Source organism: Eucyclogobius newberryi, unplaced genomic scaffold, assembly GCF_026437365.1.
Source record: "Eucyclogobius newberryi isolate DKJ021-1_F unplaced genomic scaffold, fEucNew1.0.hap1 SCAF_7, whole genome shotgun sequence".
NCBI lineage: Eukaryota > Metazoa > Chordata > Actinopteri > Gobiiformes > Gobiidae > Eucyclogobius > Eucyclogobius newberryi.
In genome coordinates this window covers 33,736,521-33,761,288 of record NW_027316389.1, presented here as the reverse complement: position 1 = coordinate 33,761,288, position 24,768 = coordinate 33,736,521, and the positions used below count along the sequence as shown (strand labels likewise).

The window sequence follows — 24,768 nt, the reverse complement described above, 5'->3', positions numbered from 1 at the left end:
AGTGCAGTGTCTTATATAAAGTACTCTTAGTATCAGATTGAAGTTGTGTTTCTTGTACTTTTCATAAACACACAAAAACGCCCCGTGGTGTGACCATAACACACGGTATGTTATAATTAGATCAACATTGATTCTGTGCAAAGTGTGTCCTGTGGTGTGACCTGAACAAAATCACATGTTTTAAAAAAAGCAGTTACATAAAAGTAAAAGAAGCTCAACAGTTTAAGCTGCAGTTACAAAATAAAATGCATGGTCTTTTTTCTGAAAAACGTTGAACAGCTGTAAGAAAAACACAATTCAACAATGTGGGACAGTTACATAAATATGATAGAAATATTAGGTAAATTATGATATTTTCTACATGGCAAATTAGTAATAAATATTTACTACGTTAAAGTAATCCTTACATTTGTTGTAGGACTAAATGTTTTTTATTATTGCATCCAACTTAGACCAGAAGAAGGCCAAATAACACAAATAAATTGAGAAGCTCTAACTAAATATAAAATGACTTATTACTTACTTATTTTAACCTGTTACCATCCACCTATTTCGCCCTGTGCACAATGGTTGGACCCAAATGGCATTGCTTATTAAAAGAGGATCTTACATGTAAGTGTGATGCATCATTAGAAAGCTTAGGCCTTCTAGTTTCTGCAGATGTGCACATGTCACACTGTCAGGGCTTCAGAACTTACACTACAGAGGCCCAAACATAAACAAAACATCCTTTTTTTAGTCTCACCTGAATATTGTCAATTTGTAATGGTCCTGAGCATGACATACTTCATTGTGTGCATATGCTGTTCACTGTACATGATGTTTATCTTGTTGACAACAACTGTGTAAAGTTTCAGATCTCTAGGAACAGGCATTTTGGTGCTGTTGACCTTTTTGTATCAAAAAGTAAATTCGGAACAAGTGATCCAAATATGTGCCAACTGTCCCAAACTGTTTTATTACAATTTTAGCTCCTCTATGATCATAAAACATACATTTTGATGTTTTGTAGGCCACTAATAGCAATTATAACTGCTAAAAAAAAAATATGTGAAAATGTTTAAATATGAGTTTACCCATGAATTTCCAATATAGAGGTTAAAAAAAAAATATATATATATATATATAAGATTTGTATTTTATTTTTTGTATTGGTATAATAATACATATATCTAACAAAATGCACGTCCAAAAGGCTAATAAAATCAGAAAACGTTATGCGCAAAATCCTGCCGAGAAATCTGTCTCTTTACAGCCTTCCCGGAGCCTTACGCACAATAATACAGAAGATTCTGTGTCAATAAGCCCTTTGTCCCACCCCTCTTTCTAAAGCTATTCTCATTGGCTAGAATAATATGTCAATCAAACTCAGCTACGTCATTCGCACGCGATGCTATTTAGATGTAAACAGACTAATCCATGTGCGTCGCAAGCGGCGCATTTTTTTTTGCGGAGGCTGTTTGTTTGCGGTGCAAACAAACCCGTGGACAGAAACATTCGTGGATGGTCTCATTCTGTAGGTAACAGTCTGAAGAAAAGAAGGATATCCAACATTATTTTATAGGTCAAACAGGTCATTTGTTATGGACGGAGAAATGCGCCGGACAAGCGCATTCTCGTCCGGTTTAACAAATTAGATGACTGAGTATGACGAGTTTTACGATTTTTAAATGTTGACTTTATTTGATGTATTTATACCTATTGAATATATAAATTATAGTTTTACACCAATCGAGTAGGTATTTGTGGAGAAAAATCTAAAAGATGTGTAGAAAATGACAGGAAGTGACATCACACTAGGGACACTCATTCAAGTCAAAGTTTAGAAGAAACTACTTTTCACTCTAAACATTGATTCAGCAAAATAAAGTTGATCTCAAGTATTTTAATTCGTCAAAAAAAAAAAAAAAAAAAAGACATTAGATTTGTTTTTACCCAGTGGTTGCTGGGTAATTTCCTAGAGCGATGTCATCAATTACAAACAGGAAGTGAAATTATAGACCTAAAAACTGTGCTATTCTGTGATGTTTTATAATTTTTAGCAAGATTTTCAATTTATCTTGTCTTTGTTTTAGTTCAATGTCCAACCTGTAGGGGGCCCTCTAAATGTCCCGTACCTTTCTAAACAGAACAAAGCCTTGGCACTTCTACTTTAACCCTCTGTTTCCCTCTGGTGGTGAGCAGTCGCCATCGCGCCCGAGCGTCATTACCTGTCCCCAGGAACATGACCTCGTAGTGCCCGTCCTCCGCCGTGACCCTGTCCACCCGGATGTGCGTGAGGGCGTAGTCAGCTCGGAGCCGCGTGAACACGGGTCTGCCCCCCACTGGCGACACGGAGCGGTGCATGAGCGGGTGCAGGCGCATGAAGCCCACCACCTCGTCGGGGAAGTCCTTGGTGCTCTTGATCCGCGGGTCGTACGTCTTACTGGGGCACTGGACAGGAAGAGGAAATGAAACAATAGGAAGTTGTCGGGGAATTTTAAAGAGTTCCATGCGCTCCATGATGGCCTAGTGGTTAGATCACAGTGTTTGATGCAATGTGAATGAAGACGTAATGTACAGTAAATGTGATTTAAATGGAAATGCACTGAGAACTGTCAGTGTTAAAGTATAATATGGAAAAGAGGGCAGATTATAAAACATGAGATTGCTCTAATTAATAAAATGAAACATATAAAACGCAGAAAAGAGAGCAAAAAAACAGAATAAAAGAACACAAACAGCACAGAACGTTCAAAGTCCCACCTGGTCCAAAGTCTGTCAAATTTGTCCATTTCCAAATTAAGTCTGAATGGGATATTTTTCTTTTTTTTTCATTCAGTCCATAATATCAGTCCTTTATTGTAGGTGCAGTTTGTGTCGTCCATTTTTCTAGAGTTTTAAGGCCAGAATCGGACGGTTCTCTTTGATTTAATGTTATGACACTGTTGATTTCTTCCACGTTTAATGAAACAAATTGATGAATAAACGGTATAAAGGTTCTGTGCTGTCCTGTCCAATGGATTTCAATCACGTATTTACTGCCGTCGTCCCCATTTTGAGGACATCCCGGCGCGTTGTAGCCGGTGGAAATGAGCTCATCTGACTGAAAATGGAAAGGGGCCGATACTTTAACAAGGAAGAAGCTTTGAGTTTTTATTTTTATCCGTAGACGAGTCATTGAAACGAAAAGCTCAGATTTTCAGACCAGTTCGAAACTTGATTTTTTTCTTGATTCTTAAAACAAGCTTCCTCGTCCGCAGACAAGCGCTCACAGTACTTAAGAACAAATGCTTAAATATCTTTAAATATGCAACCTGGACAGTAGAGGCTAATGTTTAGTGTGCAGTAAGCCCGGGACCCCCAGAATGACCAGGCACCTGACTCATGACCCCCACTGCAGAAGACATTTATTGTGCTATTGGACCTAAATTCCCAAAAGTATACTGAATAAATGTTATATGTAATAATTGTATCTTTAAATCCCTAAACTCGGGGGTCACGAGAAAAGAATAATCATTTCTTTCTTGACTTGTCCTCAAGATGGCAGTAGCGAGCATGTGACCACATATTCAAATATGAACCAAGCAGAGCATTTACTCCACATCAATAGGACTTTATTTATTGCACTGCCAGTTTTGCACGGTTGTTCTGATCTTTCTGCATATATGTTGTATTTATGCCTATTTTATTCTTACGCATATTTTATTTGCATTAACTTATTTTAGCACGGCCTGTATATTTTTGTTACTATTATTATGACTATTATTAATTGTTCTAAGTTGCACCTCACAGCCGAAGCAAGTTCCTAGTTTGTGAATTTTGTTCCTGACACTAAAACTGACTCTGATTCAGTTTGTACTCTGATATAGACCAAGAGAAATGTGGTTTTCTCCCTTTATTAATTTCACAGATTTCTGTCTTATTTGTGTGTTATTTGTTTATTCAATTTATTTGTGTATTTTGCTTGTTAAATGTAGTTATTGCAGTACCACAATGCATTCTGGGACATTCCCCATTGAAAGCGCTGACTCTTGCACCCTCAAACCCCGGTGTTTGTCTCCCTCTAGCGGCTGCACACATCATTACACACTGCACTTCTCATCTGGAACATCTGCTTTACTGCTGCTGCTCCTGGAGGATTTACTGTATATTTCCATAACCCAGGGCTGACAATAGACTCAGATATCCCCCATGACATTTTATAAACTTCTTAATTAAAATTTAAACAAAACGAGGCCACAGTTGATTAAACGTGGAGTGCACTTTTGACCTTCACTGGGACTGAAACGAAACCTCAACATGGACATTTGTAATGAGACTTTTTGTCGGGTGCAAAGTCAAACTATATGTAATACTTTTAGCGTAGATTTAGATAGAAGCAATTGGTATAATAATTGTGTATCTTAAAAAAATCCAAAAATCGCCTAACCCTGTTTTCAGTAATTACAGGGAATAACATATTATGCTTTTTTTCAGATTGTTGGTATTGAACTGTATGATAAGTACATCATACATTTACATTTTGTTCATTGTAAACTGCAGTATTGATCTAAAACGGCTCAGTAATATAAAGCTTAAGCCCCTTATGTCCCCTTTAACCAGGTCAGAACATCAGTTTTCCACCTCTAAAAAGTGAAGTATTTGAATATAACGTACAGTTCCAGGGCGGGGGTAGGGGATCCGGCCCTCGTACTCCACCCATCTGTGGTCGGGGCCCTCCTTGTGGGCGAAGGGTCCGTTGAACACCGCCCGAATGTCAGCCATGCTATACACGCACACCGCGGAGCCGGGGAACAGGGCGCTGCAGCAAACACATCATCACCATAGTAACAAGCGCATGAGACTGAAACAGTGAATAAAGAGAGGAGAGCGGCTGTTACCTGGAGGTGGTGAAGACGGCGTACACTTTGGGGTTCTTCTCGTCTCTGCTCGGGAGCATGAAGATGTCCTCTGCAGAATATCATCAAATGTGTTGAGACAAGACTGAACTTTTAAAGCGCCTCCTACAGGCCGGACGACTCATTGAACTAAGAAGCAGTAGGATAAATACTTTTTGAGTTTTGCAAAAAAAAAAATGTTTTTTTTTAATATCAAGAATAGGACATGGTTTATACAGGTTTATAATTCCACTTCCTGTTTGTAATTGATGACATCACACTAGGAAATTACCCAGCAAACACTGGGCCAAAACTTTTCTGATGTCACAATGTTTTTTATTTGACGAATACAAATATATGAGAGCGACTTTATGCCGTTGAATTAATGTTTACAGAGTCCAAAAAAAGATTTATTTGTGAAAAATTCTGCATCAATCTACAGACTTTTCAATATTTTTCTCCACAAATACCTGCTCGATTGGTGTAAAACTATCATCTAAATGTTCACCAAATAGAGTCAAAGGCACTTTAATTAAAGCTTTCACTGCTTATTTCCTGTGACAGATGGTTTACACGAGGACTCACATTCAAACCAATGGAATTCTGACGAAAGTAACGGCCATAAAATGTTTGTTGCCATGGTACCCAGTGGCCAAAGATTTAACGTGGCAGCACATGTGGTTAAAGTGGCAGCACATAGGCCAGGAGCCACGTGCAGCCGGCGACAGTGACGTGAGTTTGAATCCCGGCTCCGACATTTTACTGAATGTCCTCCCTTCTTTCTCATCCCCATTTCACACTTAACTTTCCCTTCTATAAAGCCTACGGGCCAAAACATAAATAAAATAAAATACTGCTCTGGGAGTTAAACTTCTCAAATCTCACTTAAATTTGAGATTTTTCAGAAATGAAAGTGAGGAACACAAAAAATATGAGCAGAGTAAAAAGCAGTTTAAATGACTGCTCTGGGGGTTCTAGTGTTAATCTGCTTTTCTTGTATTGACCAATGACTAATGACTGTTTCATTGTTTGATTTTGTAATTATGTATCAATCAATCAATCAATCAATCACTTGTATTTAGAGCGCTCTTACAACACTCAAGAATCAAATCAAAATCAAGGCAAAACAAAAGCATAAAACTATGTCAAAACAAACTGTAAAAAATTAAAAGCCAGAGTGAATAAATAAGTCTAGATTTAAAAGACTAAAGTCTGTGATGGTGGGCTCTAGAGTGTTTGAGACTTTAAGGCAACGTTACAGTACTTTGTTCGTTTGGCCCCGTTCACTCACGCAGCTGGTCGAAGTGCGTGTCCACCCCGTCGGCCCCCGGCACGGAGCACACCAGGCGGGCCTTCAGGAACGTGGTCCACTTATGGGTCAGACTCCTCAGCCCACCCACGTCATTCTGAAACACAAGAGTCACAACTCAACGAGAACATCCTCACCAGGCCACACGGGGCCCTGAGGGGAGAAGGTGAGGGGCCGCTGGGAAACACTCCGATCCAGGCTCTGGCTTTGTTTTAGCATATGAAAGGCCGCTTTTAATGAGGAGGCCTGACTTGTACACATGTCAGGAGCATGTTTGACTCTCAGAGCAGAGTCTGAGGAGCAGAGTGCGGCTGAAGAGGCTGAAATGACACATACCAGTTCAAAAAAGCCGTTTACAGAGGAGGTTCCCAGGGTCGTAATAGTGGGTGACATACATCAACTGTAGGAGCTTGTTTGGTGCTTTTCACAATGTAAAGTGAAGTCTGGAGTAAAGTCCTGGAGTTAGTGACAAGCGTTCACGTTTAATGAAATGAGACTTAAAGAAGACACTGTTTGTGCTGCTGTTGCTCTATAAACATGTTCTTGAGGAGCTTTGCTCTGGGATCTCCGCTCTAGAGCCTGAAATAATGTACAAACTGAAAGCTATGACTCTGGGTCAAGATCTGATGTCAGAGCTCCATCTACTGGCAGCAGAGGGAAATAACACGAGGAAATAAACAAAAGCTAGCTTGCCCTGATATGCTAATTTGAGCACGCAGTTGTAATGAACATGATATGAGGCAGAAATGTTCAGAACGAGTCTGGTGAGGATTTATGGACTTCAAAAGACAAGCTCATGAACAGGAATAATGAGATCAGTGTGAATGAAATACAACTCATGTTTTTGATGAGGGGACAATGTAACAACATGGTTAAAAGCTCCAGCATTTTCTATAATTGTGTCCTTAAAACTTAAAACTTGAATTTCTTTAATGAAAGATGTTTCTCTATTTGGCCGTGTCCCTTGTTTGTCTTAATACCAAACTGTGGAACATTCTGCAGACAGTAATAACATCTCCCTGCAGACCAGCAGGGAGCAGACTCTCCATCAGAAATGTAAAATATTGAAACTAAAGACAAGCAAAATTCACAATATCAAGGCAAATCCAAACTATCTTTCACTTTTCTTTTAATATATATATATATATATATATATATATATATATATATATATATATATATATATATATATATATAGTGTCTTTGGGTCACTGAAAAGCGCTATATAAATAAAAGTTATTATTATTAGCATTATTGTTATATATTATATATTTGCTGCCAAACTTGCTTTCAAATAAAACTAAACATAATCAAAATAAATAAGTTATTCAATTCAAAATGGTTCACTACCCAGTGTTGCCAGAAGAGGGCGCCAGACGCCCAAACCAAACGTTCTGGTGAAGCAGAGAGCAGAGTTTGGGACGTTCTGGAGGGGCGTGTCCCACAGTTCCTGTCAATGTCCAGCAAATTCTGCTGGACATTTTGGTCACACCAGATACTGACCCGCCCAGACCCGCCCAATCACCTCATCAACACCTTTATATGATAGAACAACTTTTATATCTTCAGCTCTTGAAAAATGGGAGAAATGTATCTATAGTCTATATTTTAGTTCAGTGTAATAAGGTGCTTCCTCCTTTCGTGGAGTGAAGAACCACAGCGTTCAGCACTGTGTAAACCTTGTTTTTAGTGCTCTATAAATCAATATCATTATTATTTCCATCATTATTAGGTTAAGCAAGTCATATTTATAGTTCAGGTTAGGATCAGTCTCCAGGAAATAAATGTCAATGTAATGTCCCATAAAAAGGATGATGTTTGTCTCAAGTGTGAATGCTCCTTAAGTCCACAGACAACAACTTAAAGTGATGCAATAATGACAATATTTCTCTATAATATCACCTTTTATGTGGATTACAGACAGGCCCTTGCTCCTGTTTCATCTCCACTCTCTTCCCCTGCTCATAAATCCCCTCAAAGCTCTTTCTGGCACAGAAAAATGTCTCGACAACATTCAGACACTAAGAACCGGCCGCTGTCCAAACTAGTGCCATTTCAGATGACTTACAACCCTCGTATCCCTCCACCAACGCTCCCCACATCGTGCAATCTCCTCCGCCCTGTCCCGTTCCTCTCCGGAGCGACCAGACAAACTTCTCCACTGTTTTGACGTACTGTCCGGGGGAATTTATTGCTCTGTGAAACGCAATATTGTTCAAATACACCATCGGCAAAGACTAATAAAGGTAAAGTTAAGAGGATTGTGTCCATAAAAAGCAGGAGGAAGCACAGACGGGAGAGCTTTGATGAAGCACGAGAAACATGGGGTTAAAAGCATGATTTATGGGAGAGACGAGGAGGTTTAGGGCTCTTTATGAAGTCTACAAACAAGGAACGCATAAAGAAGGGCGCCAGCTAGAGGACTGAAGAGGAACTGCATTGTTATTTCAGCTAATATGCCATTTTTTAAGCACTAAATGAATGGACAGCACCAGATATATAGATACTGGAAATGTATATATATATATTTCAAATGAGAGAAAATACCGATTTGATCCTCAAAAACAAATACAAGGCGTTTTGAAAAAATGGCAGCAAGTCTATTGTTAACATTTGATGAAAACATCAAAAATGACCACAACAAAAAGTGTGAAAGATTGAGCAGACTATTTGTTTAATGACAACACTCTCCCTTAAAAAGCTAGTCATTTTGTGTAGTTGTAGTAGTTGTTGTTGTACAATATTAAACCGGTGTATGAATGAGTGTATTTGATTCAGTCGTGTCGTGCAGAAGTCGCTGCTCTGCATTTATTTACATATGTGATGCATTCTGGTCCAGGAAACAAACAACACAAACGCCGCGATAACCGACTTTTGACACAAAGACGATTGTTCAACTAACGATGAAGACATTTTTAAAAACGTGCCACAGTTTTGAATGAGGAGACAACAGTGTGGCCTGGTTAGGGATCGTCTCAAAATGGGTTGAAGCTGAAAAGACTTCATATTTTTTGTCTTTTTGTTGCTTTGAAGCTTCAATACATCGTTGTGGCAGTAATTGTTTTACCAGCCCGGCTGGTGCAGAAAAGTTCGAAAAGCATTTTTGCGGCAAGACGCGGCGCAGCAAATGATCAAGAGATTTGGCTCTAGTAACGTGCTACGCACTGACCGGAAGAAGGACCAACACAAACCCCGCATGAGGTTTAGGCCAATCACAGAAGACGTGAGATTCTCACTGAGACAAAAGCACGTGTCCTGCTTCTGTCATTCTGACAACATGTCTTAAGGTCTAAACACAGGCAATTGACAATTACAGGTTTTGACAAGAAACATTAGTTTCTCACTCTCTCATCCTCTTGAGACTATCTCAATTATGTCATCTCACAGTTTGTGTTGAATGGGATGTGTCGTAGGGCCCCTAGGGCCCGTGGACCATGTGGATTGAGTAAACAAACATGCGCGACAGGTGACATTATTTGGAGAATTCATAACTTCTACTGATAAACATACCAAAGGATGTTCAGGGATGTTCACTAGAGGTGAGCAGGGTCTATCAAGCTACAATCGTTTTATCAACGCGGAAAATTTTATGTGAAGCCAGACAAAGTCTTTTGGGGGGGAGGGGGTCCAGAGAGAGACGAAAAAAATACGTCTTTTAAAGGTCCCATAACATGCAAAATCGACTTTTCAGAGCTTTTAACCTTCTTACATTGCTATTTGTGCTTCATATATGTACTCAGAGTGTTTTTTGATTGATTCCCGCAGCGTTTAGCTATATTACAGGCTATCTCCTTTCCTCGAATCTCCAAACTGACGGGCGGTGTTCACAGGACCGCGTCATAATCACAGACACGCGTCATCATCCCCCCTCACCCTCCCCCCCAATATATTTTATCCTTTCTATAAATACAGCCTTTAACATTTGCTAATTGACACGTTCAGCCCTTTAACATCACCTCCTGCACCTTCTGCACTTCCAGCACCTCCTGCACCTCCTGCACTTCCAGCACCTCCTACACCTCCAGCACCTCCAGCACCTCCTACACCTCCAGCACCTCCTGCACCTCCAGCACCTCCAGCACCTCCTGCACCTCCTGCACGCGCCTGTAGCAGGGTCTTACCTTGCAGACTCGAGCCACACGGGACACGACGCGCTTATCGCCGCCCTCGCTCGACGCCTCACGGAAGAAGAAGTAGATCTTGTCGTCGTCGGGGTTGAACGTGTCGGCGATGGAGTGAGCAGCGATGAACTTAGCCTCTGCAGACACAAAAGAGGAGGAGAACCTTCACGTGGGATAATAGTTTTACCATCTGCATGTTTATTTACTGCCCAGTTCCTCCTGTCCAGAACGCTTTATACATCTGCGGTCTAGTTTAATGTCCGTGGAGTGTAGCCACATGTTAGCACGGTTAGCTCGCGTGCTAAATCATCACTGCTGTTTACGACATGGAGTCATAACCTCAGAGCAAGGTTTTTCCCCAGATATGATCTATTTATGTGCAGTATTGGTTTATTAAGTACAATAAAAAAGGCTTTACAATAAAAAGGCTTTAAATCGTAGCAATCCAAAGCGTGTTTAGTGGTAAAAGCTTCTAAAGAGTCTAAATCGCTTTGGCTCCCAGAACGCTTTTGAGTGAGATGATTAGATGAGAGAGAACACAGATTCTGGTGAAAACAAGACAGCGAAAAGCAAAATAACATAACAAAATCTCACAAACATTATCTTGATCTTGTGATAAACTGCTGTATTTCCACTGAAACTAACTTTCTTACTCACTATGTTGAGCCGGTGGCTGTCCACAAGTCTGAAGTTTTCCTCCGCTTGGGCCACGCGCACGATCCCCAAGCGGAGGAAAACGAAACGACAGGAGCCCGGTCTAGTCATTCTTCTGACAATAAGGGGGATATTTCATCGTCTCTGGGATTAAACTATTGTCCAGTAGAGATTCTTTGAAAGCTGAATTTCTTTTTTGACTACCAATCCTACGGTGAACACGTATTTCTATGCTTATGATCAAATGAAGGCGTAGAGTGGAGGATTCCAGTTGTTCCCTTGTTATTTTTATATACACAGTACAACTTCGGACTAGTGGGACACTTAGCCAAACAAAGCTAGCTCACGTTAGCATCAGCTGTTTCCTGTTTATCGACACACGGCCAATTCATTACATAAAGATAAGTTAGAACACAGTGTAGAGGTGCAGAGAAGTGAAATAAAGGCAGATTTATCTTAAATAGTTTCCCGTTTCCTAGCCACATTTCACAGTGCCACAAACATGGAGTTACTAAATGTCTTTTTGTGAATTAGTGAGATTGTCCTCACAATTAAAAAGCATAATTTAGGTAAAATATGGACTGTATTTATTAAGAATATATTAGTTATGGCCCTGAACATGGAAAAGCAGGCTGCAGTTGGACAAAAGCGTCTGGGGTATGAGACCCAGCCAAAATATTTGATCCTCAGGTTTTTATTAAGGAAAATATCTTCATCCAGGGCCGACACTGGAGGAGATGAGAGGCTGAGGAGGTTGATGGTTCTGCTGCAGAAGAGAACGCTCAAAGCCGGGTTGTAGCTAAAATGTGATTGACAGAAGTAGATAGGAACCAGGTATAAAACTAGTATAATGTTTGATTTATAGGAGAGTTGTCTCAGTTTATTTGTTTGGAGAAAGCTAAGCCAGACGTAAGAGTTAGGACTGACTTCATTTAAGACCAGCTCGTGCTCCAAACGTACTGAATGTACAAACAGAGAAAATACATGCACACACCCACAAGAAGTGAATCTTGCAGGACCTGATCAGGTTCTAAATGACATCAGATTGTATTTAGTATAAAACTGGCATAAGTGTTTAAGGCAATGATAGTTCCCTGTGTTTTTACATGTAACGTTTCAACATGTGACTCTTCATGTAAAACAATGGGACCCTCCAACACTAACGGATGCTTTATGTGTGAATAAATTATTTTGTCCACTTGTCCAGGAAGTTTAGGCTTTGACCAGGAAATCGTTATCAGATCTAAATCAAATCTAATATCATTTGTGAAAGTAGAAGGTCTTTCCTCTCAGTTGTGTCAGTAGTGGTCAGTTGTAAACCACCGCACTGCACAATGCCTTAAGCTGCTTTCCCCGTCACTTCCCAGCACCACAGATCTGTGTACAGTTAAGTCACAGTATTACGCTCACTTTGATGGAATAAACACAATCACATAATCTGTTGGTCATTTGCCTAAGAACTGTTAATTAGAGGCAGTGACTAGGACAAGGATTAAAGCACATGCATTTCAGACAAAGTATGGACTTATGTATGGAGCTGCATGATATTACTACAATAGAGCTATTAAGTACTGCAATATCTATATTTTATTGCAATATTTGTGCATAGAAAGAACAAGAAATGTACATGCCTTAATTTATTAGTCCAAATGTCTCAAAAAATAAACTTAACTGAGACAAAACCATAACAAGTCAAGGTAAATTTACATAGTTTAGTTTTTTTCTACTATATCAGATAATTGGTAAGAGAGATTTTGTATTTACCGTCATACATTAAGGCAAATCTACATCTTACCATGGAAAATCATGAAGAAAATCAACGTTTTATTACATTTCTTTTTACATTTGTATCAGATGAAGGACTTTGATGCTATTGCAATATATTTGTTGCGATATTGAAAATTACGATAACAGTCATTTTGCAATAAGTTGTGTTATCTTGAACTTAGTGCCAGCTATTGAACAAAGCAAAAAAGTCGGATGTTTTGGAGTCAAATAAACAAAATAGGCAAAACACAGACGCTAAGATTGCTAAAATAAACCAGATTGACTTTATCGCAGCCGATCTGAGCTGTAGATGAAGCTCTCACACCAACATAAATGTGCTGTGACAAATGCTAATCCCGGGCATAAATCTGTGTGTAATTAAAACAAACACGACTAACACTCCCTCCGCTCCTTCTGTGTCTAATCGTGTGAGTCTAATAGAAAAGTGAAAGTGGTTCGAACACTTCCGGGTGTTTCTGCACCGCACCAGGGTCTGCTTTAACAAAGACCGCCACAAAATGTCAAAAGTCATTTGAAAGCATGATACACCATAACGATACCTTCATTAGTCTTATTAAATCATGAACTAATGCTTAATTTATAATGAACGGACAGTTTGTTAAGTGTTAGGAGTAAGGATGTTAATTCAGAAGTTACAAAGCCTGAATTACTCTTAATAAACTATTGTTCATTATGATTAAAGTCTTTGATTATGTGCAATACTGATGTAACCATGTGCAATACCATCATATTCATGTGCAATACTGAATTAACCATGTGCAATACCTGTAAATAAGAGTGTTCTATTTTGTCTTTATTCGGTTTACTTACCTGCTAATAGTATTACCTAGTCGTGTGCTAGTTACTTTTACTTTGTTTTATTTTTTATTTTATTCTATTATCATTATTTTATTATCTTATTATTATCTTTATCTTTTTATTTGTATCTATTTTATTTTATTGTCCCCCCCTCCATTCCCTATTAAGATAGGAGAGGAGTTTTGTTAATAAGAGTTTTTTGTTTTGTTCATAAGAGTTCTATTAAGAGTGTGTTTTTGAAACTTCCTATAATCTGTCCTTTCCTCCTGTTCTACTGCGTTGTAACAACGAAATTTCCCCTTGTGTGGATATTAAAGGATTATCTTATCTTATTATGCTTTATTCAGGCTATTAAAAGCAATGTTATTATAAAGTGGAACCACATAAAATGGAGTTTTTCATTTGAGTTGTATGTTCATTTTAACATTTTAAAGGGACTTTGTGACTTTTCTGGTGGGGGGTCCGCCACCTGCTTTCCCCTAAAATGTTATTCAAATAATCAAGTAATTCAATCCAATGTGTAATTCAAGCAATGATAATAGAATAGCTCAACAAAAGCCTCGTGCAGCTGGACAGGACTCATCAGGTATTGACTCAAAAGATGATGTTAAAAATGTTTAAATTCTCAGCGTGCCAGCCACAAGAGCAACCAACCATAAATACAGTATGGAATGTTTCATAGTTTGGCAATAAACTTAATACATCTTTCATTTATTCAATACAGTTGTCTTTATACATTTACTGTGATCAGAGTCGCTTCTTCACAGAATTGACTTGTAACTTGGCATGGAGGAATCACCTGCTTATTTTCAGGGACATAGATACATTTAATATCACACTGTGGAGCAATAACATCTCCAGAAACATTAAAACTTGAAATAATCCTTCATGTTTGCCCTTGTCCCTCTTGAAAGCCCAAACCCCTCGGACCCTCCACTTAGACATCTTTTTAGAGCACCTATCTTCACCAAACTCATTCAGCACTGATATTCCCTTCTCTTATGCAGCTAAAAGAGTAGTTCCAAAAGCATGAACGAGCGCTCTCTCCAGTTGATTCCAGTTAAGCCTCTCGCATTGACATGACATCAACAACAGCCCAGCCAAGAACATGAGCGATTCCCCTTTAGTGCGTTCGTTCTGCCGATGACTTTATGGGCTCAGAATGTTGGACTGGTGCGCGGACGAGACGTTTAGCAGAGACAAACGACTGCACGGAGCTATAGGCTTCTTTTCTTTCAGCGCGAGCCAACACATGCTCCAGACAGACGGACGGACGAGGAGGCCGCACATATCCACAGATCTACAGGCACGAGACATGTGGAGGACACGTGGTACGGTTTACAAGCTGCAATGGAGTCTCGACATTAGCAAAAAATGAATTGATGTTGAGCTGGAGTTAGTTCTGGGTGGCTGTTTGTTAAGCCTCGTGTCCAGGAATCAGAGGGTGGCAAGTTCAGGTTTAGTCTAATCTGGATAACTGGCCAAGAGCACTTGAAACGCATGAACTGCATTTGAAGCGTCTTGATTGGGATCTCAAAGAAGGGAATATTAGACATGCATTTGGACGGGAACTCGCTCCTTTAAGGTTAGCGGAGTTGACAAACGCAGCAAACTAATATGTGTTGTTTTGGTCGCGTTACAGTGAAAATGAAAAACTACGGCAGCTTCAATGTTCAGTGTTTGTTTGCACCGTGGAGAGAAAAGAATGTTTCAGTAACGCAGTTCATCATAAATGAGTGGTCACTTAGCTAGTATTTAGCCACAGTATATGATAGCATTTATTTTATGATAAGTGGGGATCTGACTTTTTGTTCACAAATGTCAATGACAACTTTAGAACACACTTTAGAGGTAATTTGAACCACAGAAAGACTCTACAGGCAAAACACTGGACAAAAAGTCTAACTGTGACATTTTGAACCAATATAATTTTTTTGGAGGAAATTCGAATTATCTATAACGACATCATTCTGGTCTACAAAACCTTTCATGGTCTGGCCCCGCCCCCTTTTTCAGTCTGCGCTGCACACTCTTCAATCTGGTCCCACAGAACTGAGGGACATTTCAGTGTTAAACAGTGGCTCCAGGACAATCAGACATGTGAATATAACACGATAAAGGTTGTTGAGTCATATATTAGAACATTCAGGGAGTGTGGAGGAGCCTGAAAACCATCTCGGGCTTCAAAATCCCCCCTGCCCAGACAGAGGGGGATCTACAGTGGGTGAATGATTTAAATGCTCACTTCTTGAGGTTTGATCGGTCACCCACCCCTCCCCCTGCACAGCTGCATGCTCCCTCTTCCACAGCTGGACAATGCCCTGCATCTGTTCCTCTTCGCTTATCTGCCCTGGACCATCAGCTCCCCACTTTGCCTGGACTCACCCATCCCCCCAGCACACGGTCCCCCTGCCAACCACTGACTGTCACAGCAGCACAGGTGAGGAGTGAGCTGAAGAGGATTAAAGTGAGGAAGGCAGCAGGACCTGATGGCATCAGCCCCAGGCTCCTTAAGTCCTGCAGATGAACTGTGTGGAGTTATGGAGCATGTCTTCAACATGAGCCTGAAGCTGAGGGTGGTACCACAGGTCTGGAAGACCTCCTGTCTGGTACCTGTGCCTAAGACACCGCGCCCCAAAGACCTCAACAGCTTCAGGCCAGTGGCTCTCACGTCCCACCTGATGAAGACATTGGAGCGGCTAGTCCTGGACCACCTCCGCTCCACCGTGAGCTCAGCCATGGACCCGCTGCAGTTTGCATATCGGTCTGGCGTCGGAGTGGAGGACGCCGTCATCTCCCTGCTGCACCGCTCTCTCTCTCACCTGGAAAAGCCTGGCAGCTCTGTGAGGATTCTGTTCTTCGATCTCTCCAGCGCCTTCAACACCATCCAGCCGCTGCTCCTGAGGGACAAGCTGGAGACGGCTGGTGTGGAGTATGACCTGGCAGAGTGGATCCTGGACTACCTCACAGACCGACCCCAGTTTGTGAGAGCCCGGAACTGTGTGTCTGACACTCGGACCTGCAGTTAGGGGGCGCCCCAGGGCACTGTCCTCGCGCCCTTTCTCTTCACCCTTTACACTGCAGACTTCAGACATGACACAGAGAGCTGTGTCCTGCAGAAGTTCTCTGACGACTCTGCCATCATCGGACTCATCACGGACGACGATGACGTGGAGTACAGGGGACTGGCGCAGGACTTTGTGGACTGGTGTCAGCGGAACCACCTCCTCATCAACGCGGGGAAGACCAAGGAGATGGTGGTGGATTTCCGCAGACGCCACCCCACTGCCCCCTCACCAGTGAACATCCAGGGACGGGACATTGAGAGAGTGGACTCATACAAGTACCTGGGTGTTCATCTGAACCACAAACTGGACTGGACTCATAACACAGACGCACTGTACAGGAAGAGCCAGAGTCGGCTCTACCTCCTGAGGAGACTCAGGTCTTTTGGAGTGACAGGGCCACTCCTGAAGACCTTCTACGACTCTGTGGTGGCATCGGCCCTCCTGTATGGTGTGGCCTGCTGGAGCAGCAGCATCACAGAGAGGGAGAGGAAGAGGCTGGACAGAGTCATCAAGAAGTCCAGCTCCGTCCTGGGCTGTGCTCTGGACTCGGTGCAGGAGGTGGGGGACAGGAGGGTCCTGGCTAGATTCACATCTATGCTGGACCATGAGTGTCGCCCCCTGCAGGACACTCTGTCCGCTCTGGAGAGCAGCTTCAGTGAGAGACTGATCCACCCTCGATGTGTGAAGGAAAGGTTCCGTAGGTCTTTCCTTCCTGCTGCTGTCAGACTTTATAACAAAAACTGTTAGTACTGAACACTCGCAATACTGACCTAACCTAATACTGATGTGCAATTCCGTCATATGTGCAATTGCTGTTGGAATTCATGTGCAATCCATGTGCTGTCGTGACACATATTCATGTGCAATTACTGTCGGGATCACATGCCATGTATTTATTTATTTGTCTATGGGAGTTTTTATTTATTTATAGGAGATCTTCTACTGAAAGTGTTTTCAGACTTCCTATAAGTGATCTGTTCTTCTGTATCTACCTCTGGATCTACCTGCGTTGCACCAATGAAATTTCCCCATGTGGGACAATAAAGGAATATCTTATCTTATCTTATCTTATTAATGAAATAAACATAAGTGTGTGTTTGATCTGTGGTGCAGCTGGCTGTGGGTCAGCGATGCAGTGAGTACTCTATGATTTTTGTATTGATCACTGATGCTTAGCTGTTGTTACCCTCGCTGCACTTTAGTACTTTCTCTCCTGTAGATCTGCACAAACTTACTCTCCTCTTTCCCCACAGTCACTTCTAAGAGCGCTTCTTTGAGGTGTCACCTCTCCTTTTACAGTTTTCTCTTTACTCTTTTACCAGACAGCGAGCAGTGGGCTTGGTTAGAAATCAAAATCAGACTTGGAAAAACAGATGCGTGGGCAGATCAGGGCCACTGGGGAAAGTGACAGCCACAGAGCCTTGTTCAGCTGGTGTCAAGCTACAGCATATATTTTATTTGATGTTAATCTGCCTCATATTCACAGAAAAAGACACAAAAGAGTGACTGAATAGAAGTACAGACTGATAACAATGCAGGGACACACAGTGTGGTAAAGTCAAACTCAAATGTCATAAATTTACCAACATAAACTGGAGCCTCAGACCCCGCGGCCTAGTGAAGATGTGGAGGGCCAGGGGCTGTGCGACAAAAGTCAGGGCCTGAGGGTAATGGCGTGGGGGGGTTACATCATACAGCCGAGTGAATGGGCTAAAATATCTACAAATCACCAGAATGCAGGAAATCACTGATGATTTCTTCAAAGTTTTTGGGTAACCCTAACCCTTTTGTTTTTCACAAAGGGCATTACTATTTACAAGCGCAAATAACACTGCCAGCATAGTAGTGCTAGTCTCTGCTAACCGGTGCAACTATGACTTGTCCCCCTTCAGCCTCAGACAAACTTTGGCCGTAACCATGACTGATAGTTTGATTACTCACGTGTATTTGTGACGACACCAGGGTCAAATACCAGGTCCAGGGTCAAACTTAGCAGAGGGATTTCTTGTATTTCTCTTGGACATATTCAGCCTTTATCATGTAAACTAAAGCTATGGGATGTTTCCTAAAGTCTCCGAGCGCACACAGAAGGGCTGAACGATTCATTACATTTATGATTACAGCATTAGCCTCCAGCAGTCTGCCGCCCGACGCTCCAGGAGCAGAAGTCATGACCCAAGGCCCACAGTAAATCTGTGTTCTAGGTGTGGTCTTGGCTCGTCCATGTTATTCATATAAAAGTCTGAGCTGAATGATTGTGTGTTCTGTTTCCAGAGCCCTGGAATGCTTCAGCGCAGAGAGCGCTCACTAAACATGTTCTTCAGTACTTTTGCTTTGGTATTTCATGTCACTTATGAACTATGAACTTAAAATAATGTATCTTCTGAAAGCACACATGACTTTCTCTCAGTCAGGTGTTTCCCACATTAGGACTTGAGTCAGAGCGTCATCTCCTGGCAGCAGAGGGAATTACACAGGGGAGATGAACAAACCTGGCTATCACAAACATGCAGTCATAATGGATACAATGTATCATCAGAAATGCTCAGAATGAGTCTGGTAATGATTTAAAGACTTGAAAAGTGTGCAGAAGATCTCTGGGCTCTATTTATGATGTTATAAACTTGAAACAAAGTGTTTCTATGAATCTAAATGCAACTCCAAGTAAATTTAGCCTTCTTACATTTATAAGTATACAAAGGTTGTCTACGGTTGATAATTAAACTTGTAGTTATGAGGATTTTCCTGTGAAAAAAGTGAATATTTTAAGTGCACATGCATTTACTTTATTTGCAGTGATACAGACTGGGCTTAATATCATTAAAATTCAACAGTATGCACAGGCCATCTCTGAGTACTGTTCCTGGCTCTTCTTCCTGTTTGTGCTGTACAAACATGAATTTAAACAACCTGGTGTTGCAAGAGACGGTTCACTACTGTGTACTATATGTATGTGTAAATATCTCATGTTATAACGTGGGCACCAGCAGCTTATTGACAGGTGCGGCCCGTATATGTACAATTTATTTTTTCTTTGTAAATTTCATTGGCGTTAATTATAATTAAACCAGACTTTGACCTGCTTCTGTTACTTTCACGTCTTTCTGCTTGTCATTTGTCCCATTGTCGATCTCACACAGGAGTTTGATTTGATCCTGAGCCTCACGTGTGTCTCAGCGTGGCTCACTTCATGGTCACTTCCTGGATTTGTTCCGCTCTCTGGTCAAGACCGACCTTTCCAACCGGACCAGAGTTTGCTTGTTTCGTCCGGATCAGAGTTCGATTGCGTGTTCCCGATTACCCAAACGAACCGAACCAGCCATGCAAAAGTGTGTTGTTTCTCTCCCTCTGCTGTTGGACTCATGAACACGTCTTAAACTCTGTCACTTTAACCATAATTTAATCACTCACTGTTCACTTTCTGCACTGCATATGTAAACTCAACTCTAAATGTGTGTACATATTAAGCCTATTTTTTATTTCCATTTTTATTCTTATGTTTTATCAGATAGCTTATTGTTATTTTTATCCCATAGCAGATTTAAACTCTTTCTCTTTTTGACTTATTTATTGTTCATTGTTTCATGTTGCAAAGAATCACCAAGACAAGTTCCTATGTTTGTGAATTCTGTTGATTGACAATAAACAATAAACCTTTTCTGATTCTGATTCTGAAGCGGGGCAACTGAACCTGGTGCTCGTCACGGGTCTGAGCAGGACATGTGGAGGAAATAAGCCATATAATAATGTAAAAAGTCAGGCCTCCTAGTGGGTCAACTGCACAAAACCTTAAGTGGTTCACCATATAGCGTTCTGGAACATTGTTTATTGACTAATGCATTGGCATTTCATTTGACTTGCAGCAGTTACAGTGAGTGTTGTCCTGCTGTGGCCCAAGGTGACCATCAGAGCTGTGAGCTGTGGATCTTAACGCTGGGGAACCTGATTTTCAAACCATGAAGGGGAAAAGTAGGTATAAATTCTGCCGAACTGGTTACTAGCCATCGCAAACTTTTACATATAAAGAGCTGATGGCCCCACTCTCTCAACCTGGTCTGCCATCGCACCAAGAGACCAGCCACACTGGGAAACACCACTCCTCCACTGAGCATGTGTCTGCTGGTGAGTTTAGCTCAACTGGGTTTGAACACTCCTTTAGGGTTGTGTAGGTGTGTGTGTTTGTGTGTGCGTACCATTGATCCAATAGTCCTGGGAGATCTCTGTCCGGATGTAGTGCTGGTCTGGAGCAGGACCCAGGGAGCGAGTGAAGGAGGCGTCTTTACCCAGGAAGTCTGAGGACGTGCCTGAGTAAAGGAACTGATCTGCAAAGGACAACACACCGTTTTATCATCTGCTGATCTGAGGTGCACTCATGCTAGCCCACGGACCACGCCCAAGCACGGAAAGCCTCTAAAGCAGGGTGCATTTGTCCGGTGTGAGTGCAAACGATCCAGTCCAGGCCCAGCACACTCTGGACTTAGGCTTGGTTGGAGGAAGTGGGCACAGGGCCGGTTCTGGGCATTTGGTGGTGCTGCCAAATGACAAACACTGTGATTGAATAGATGGACATAACAATGGAACATAATAAAACAATATCTAAGTCCAATTAAAAATGCACATTCAGAAATGAGGGGGAGAAAAGGTGACAGCATTTACATGTTTAAAGTTTTGAACAAGAGTTTTGGAGAGAGAGAAAGCGGCGACACATCTCGAGTTCTAGTGTTAGAAACTGGTCGAGCTGGTGGTGCTCGTGCTTGATGCCCTCTGCTCTGGGGCCCTAAACATTCACTTTGTTTGTTTATGCCACGGGCCGGCCCTGTGTATGCGCACACAAAAACCCTCAAACAAAAAGGCCCTCAAAAAAAGTGAATTACCTTTGCTCCACAACAGTGATCCTAAAAAAGAACTCTCGACTGTGACAGAAATGTAAACCCTCGCTGCTCCACGCTGATGTTGTGTTCATCGACTGATTTCCCTCACAGTATTAGGATCTTTCAGGTCAGGTAAACAAACGCTACATGATGACATCACTGCTCTGGTTGGGTTGAGTTGGTCAGTGCAGGTCATTGAACACTGCAGTTTGGCTTGAACACGACACGGTTGAAGTGTGAGTTCGTCCTAGTTAAGCCAATTAGGAACTCTATATTATTTCTCAATGAGGGTAAGCTTAGCATTCGAGTTAGGAACAGTTAATTAGAGCTTTGGAACATCGAACACTGACATTTTAGGGAGTCCCAAGCTTATCCAAACCAATTATAACTGTTATATTTGTGTCTCCATAGCGATAGGTCTCACCTGTGAGCACTGAGGTGAAGGGCTGTGCGGGGTCAAAAGGACACTTCAGTCTGCCCGACTCCTCTGTGTCCGACAGCAGCTGGAACACTCCGTCCTGAGAGAAACACGTGATCAGGAGAATGTCAAATCAAGATATTCAATCATCAAAACGACTCCAAAACGAGGAAAACTGCAACGTCTTTATGAATAACTCTGACTTGCTATTGGAATATTCTGGTCATATTTTGTCAGAGCCTTACCTGTGTGTGTCCCGGGATGCGGAGGTAGGCGCAGGTGGGGTGGAAGGCCCCGGTCCCACATGTGTACAGGTGTGTGTGGTTGTAGTTGTGCAGGACTCTCACAAAGTTAGCACACTCCAACTGAAAGAATCATTTCACTTTAGTAAAAACTTGCGATACACGTCAAGATGAATCAAAAGAGTTTTCAGAATTACTTTTGGATTTTTGCCAGCCTGTCTGCACATGTCCACACGCTCCCCGGAGGCCGGCCAGTGGACCTGAAAACACAAATCCATGTTTAGCTTTCAATATGTAGGTGAGAAAAAAACAGACAACTAATGCATTATTTATAGTAGTGAAGGGGTAAAGTTTGGCGCTTGGACCTCAGACCTCGTTTTGGCAGATGCTTTTTTAGTCTATGTAACTTTTCACTGTAAAATGCATGGATTTAGACAAATTTACACAAGGGATCAGCTGCTCGCTTACAGACCAGTGGCATATGTCGGTTTTGTGCCTCTTTTGCCCGTAGTAGTTGCTTTGACCGCACCTTGGCAGTGGAGCAGGCGCTAAAAGCTAAAGCTAAATGTCAGGCGAGAGGTTTAGTCCCTCTGCGGCGATCGTAAAAAACCTTTGCCTACAAAACAAATGAGTTGGCAGCGCTAGTGAAGCATGAAATCTGTCCACTGTGTTTTCCTGAGACATGGCTTACAGCTGATGACCACGCGGACCTTAACGGCTTCACCACTAACGCGAACAGAGACACAAAAGTGGCAAGCGCAGTGGAAGAGTTGCTGCTGCTGAGCCACTGACACAAACAACATAAAGCAGGATAATACCAGTGAAATATGGTGTAAATGTATATTATTTATTGTTAAAATGCATGAGCTGCAGCAAATAAATAGCAAAATGAAACAATATTTAGAAGTTGCTTATCTCTCACAAAAGTAAAATAACTAAAATGTCCCCACTAATGAAGAGAAAAGGTACACACGATAAACATGGAGCCACAACATAAACTTCTTTTGTATTTGTACGCATAGTAATTAAGAAGTGACAGGCCTACAGAATGAATCCATCAATTTTGTGCCACACATTTTGTCTCCTGCAGCAATAAACGCTGTTAAAGCAGAACTAAGGATTTCTCCTTGTTGCTCTCGTGTGAGAATACACTGTCAAGAGAACAGACATTATTTGTTTTCTTTGTATTTGTTATTTGCCAAATATATCAAAGATGTCATGAGGTTGATGTCAGCAACTGTATTAAGACGACTTTATTCCATTGACACTAGAAACCTTAAACAGGAAACTCTCTAAACAAATCCTTTTCTAAATGTCCCATATTGTAAATAAAGTTTGAGCGGCAGTAAATAAATTGTTTGTTAGTTTGTATAATTAGGCCTCAAATGTTGAAGGCTACCAACTGCTTGTCTTTATATATGTTATAAATGTTCCACTAGTGCACATAAATGTACGGAAAATAAAAGATAATCTCTGGTTTATTGAACTTTTAGACAATATATACGGTAACAGGCTGAAACATACAATGCATAGAGGTCTAAATCCTAACACTGATCATGCTCATACATGTGTGATAACAGGCTTAAGGTCTTACTGCGTTACTTCCACATAAAGCCTGCCAAGGAGAGCCATCGCCCAACGTAACCATGGGTCAGCGGAGCCCCGTACACACGCCATACATTTTATGATTCATAACCAACGCATGCCGCAGAGGAAATCATACAGAAAGGCAGTTCAGCGTGCCGTGCAGAGTACAGTGAAACGTCTGTGAACAGGATTAGACAGGGCCGGGATCCCATGGAGAAATGATCAGCTACAAATGGCAGCACATTACAAGGCCGCGGTCAGGAGGTGAGATTGTAGACTGGAAAAAGAGGAGACGGAGAATGTTGTTTATGGTTCTGTACTGTACTTAAGGATCTGTGCTAAGCTGAATTGACTTTCTGGAAAAACATACACTTTTTTTTTACGCTTAATCTTGAGTAACCTGCATATTCAGTCTGTATCTTTCCAAAGAACCGAACACTTGTTCAACGTGCTCAAACCCCCCTTACGTCTGGCTAATCTAGATGCTATTGTTATTCATGGAAAAATCTCCTTTTGCAAGTTAAAAGATTAAAGGGCCTGTACCTGACGTTTATTTCTTCTTGAATTGTATAAGCAGCTTTTTTATTCTTTGCCGGTGGTGTAATGGCTTTCTTTACAGTCGTTCCTCAGGGAAGCGTGCTGTCTCCTCTTCTATTTACTTTACACAATGCAAATCATGTGACATATGCAGCAGACACAGCAACCCTCAGTTTGCTGCAGCGATCCATTCATTTATTATAATGAGATAAACAAGGCAATGGAGATGGTGCTCATTAAGAACCAATCAATCACTCAAGTGGCCTCATAAAAGTATCTTGGAGTGCATCTGGACAACTTGCTGACCTGGAGAACACACATGAAACTGCAAGGTACAGCTCCATGACTGTCCAGCTAAGAAACACACTGACCCAGATCCTCAAATGTGCACTGAAGATGGTCAGGCACAAGGACTATGAACCACTGCCCACGATATACGAGAGGGCTGTGGTGAAACAAGGCACCGAGATCATGACAGACCTTCAATACCCACTGTGCTCAGACTTGTTTCATCCC

The 24,768-nt window shown here is 41.5% G+C and overlaps 1 protein-coding gene across 1 annotated transcript in view; it reads right to left on the bottom strand.

Moving 5' to 3' along the window:
- sema3d (sema domain, immunoglobulin domain (Ig), short basic domain, secreted, (semaphorin) 3D) overlaps positions 1-24,768 on the bottom strand; it is a 97,393-nt gene that overhangs the window by 39,223 nt on the left and 33,402 nt on the right. Inside the window, exons 3-11 of the mRNA XM_072435729.1 lie at positions 22,326-22,388; positions 22,132-22,251; positions 21,893-21,986; positions 20,791-20,919; positions 10,290-10,426; positions 6,151-6,265; positions 4,863-4,932; positions 4,639-4,783; positions 2,211-2,433 (exon numbers count right to left, since the gene is read on the bottom strand). Coding sequence (XP_072291830.1) covers positions 2,211-2,433; positions 4,639-4,783; positions 4,863-4,932; positions 6,151-6,265; positions 10,290-10,426; positions 20,791-20,919; positions 21,893-21,986; positions 22,132-22,251; positions 22,326-22,388 — 1,096 coding nt within the window. The remainder of the gene's footprint in view (positions 1-2,210; positions 2,434-4,638; positions 4,784-4,862; positions 4,933-6,150; positions 6,266-10,289; positions 10,427-20,790; positions 20,920-21,892; positions 21,987-22,131; positions 22,252-22,325; positions 22,389-24,768) is intronic.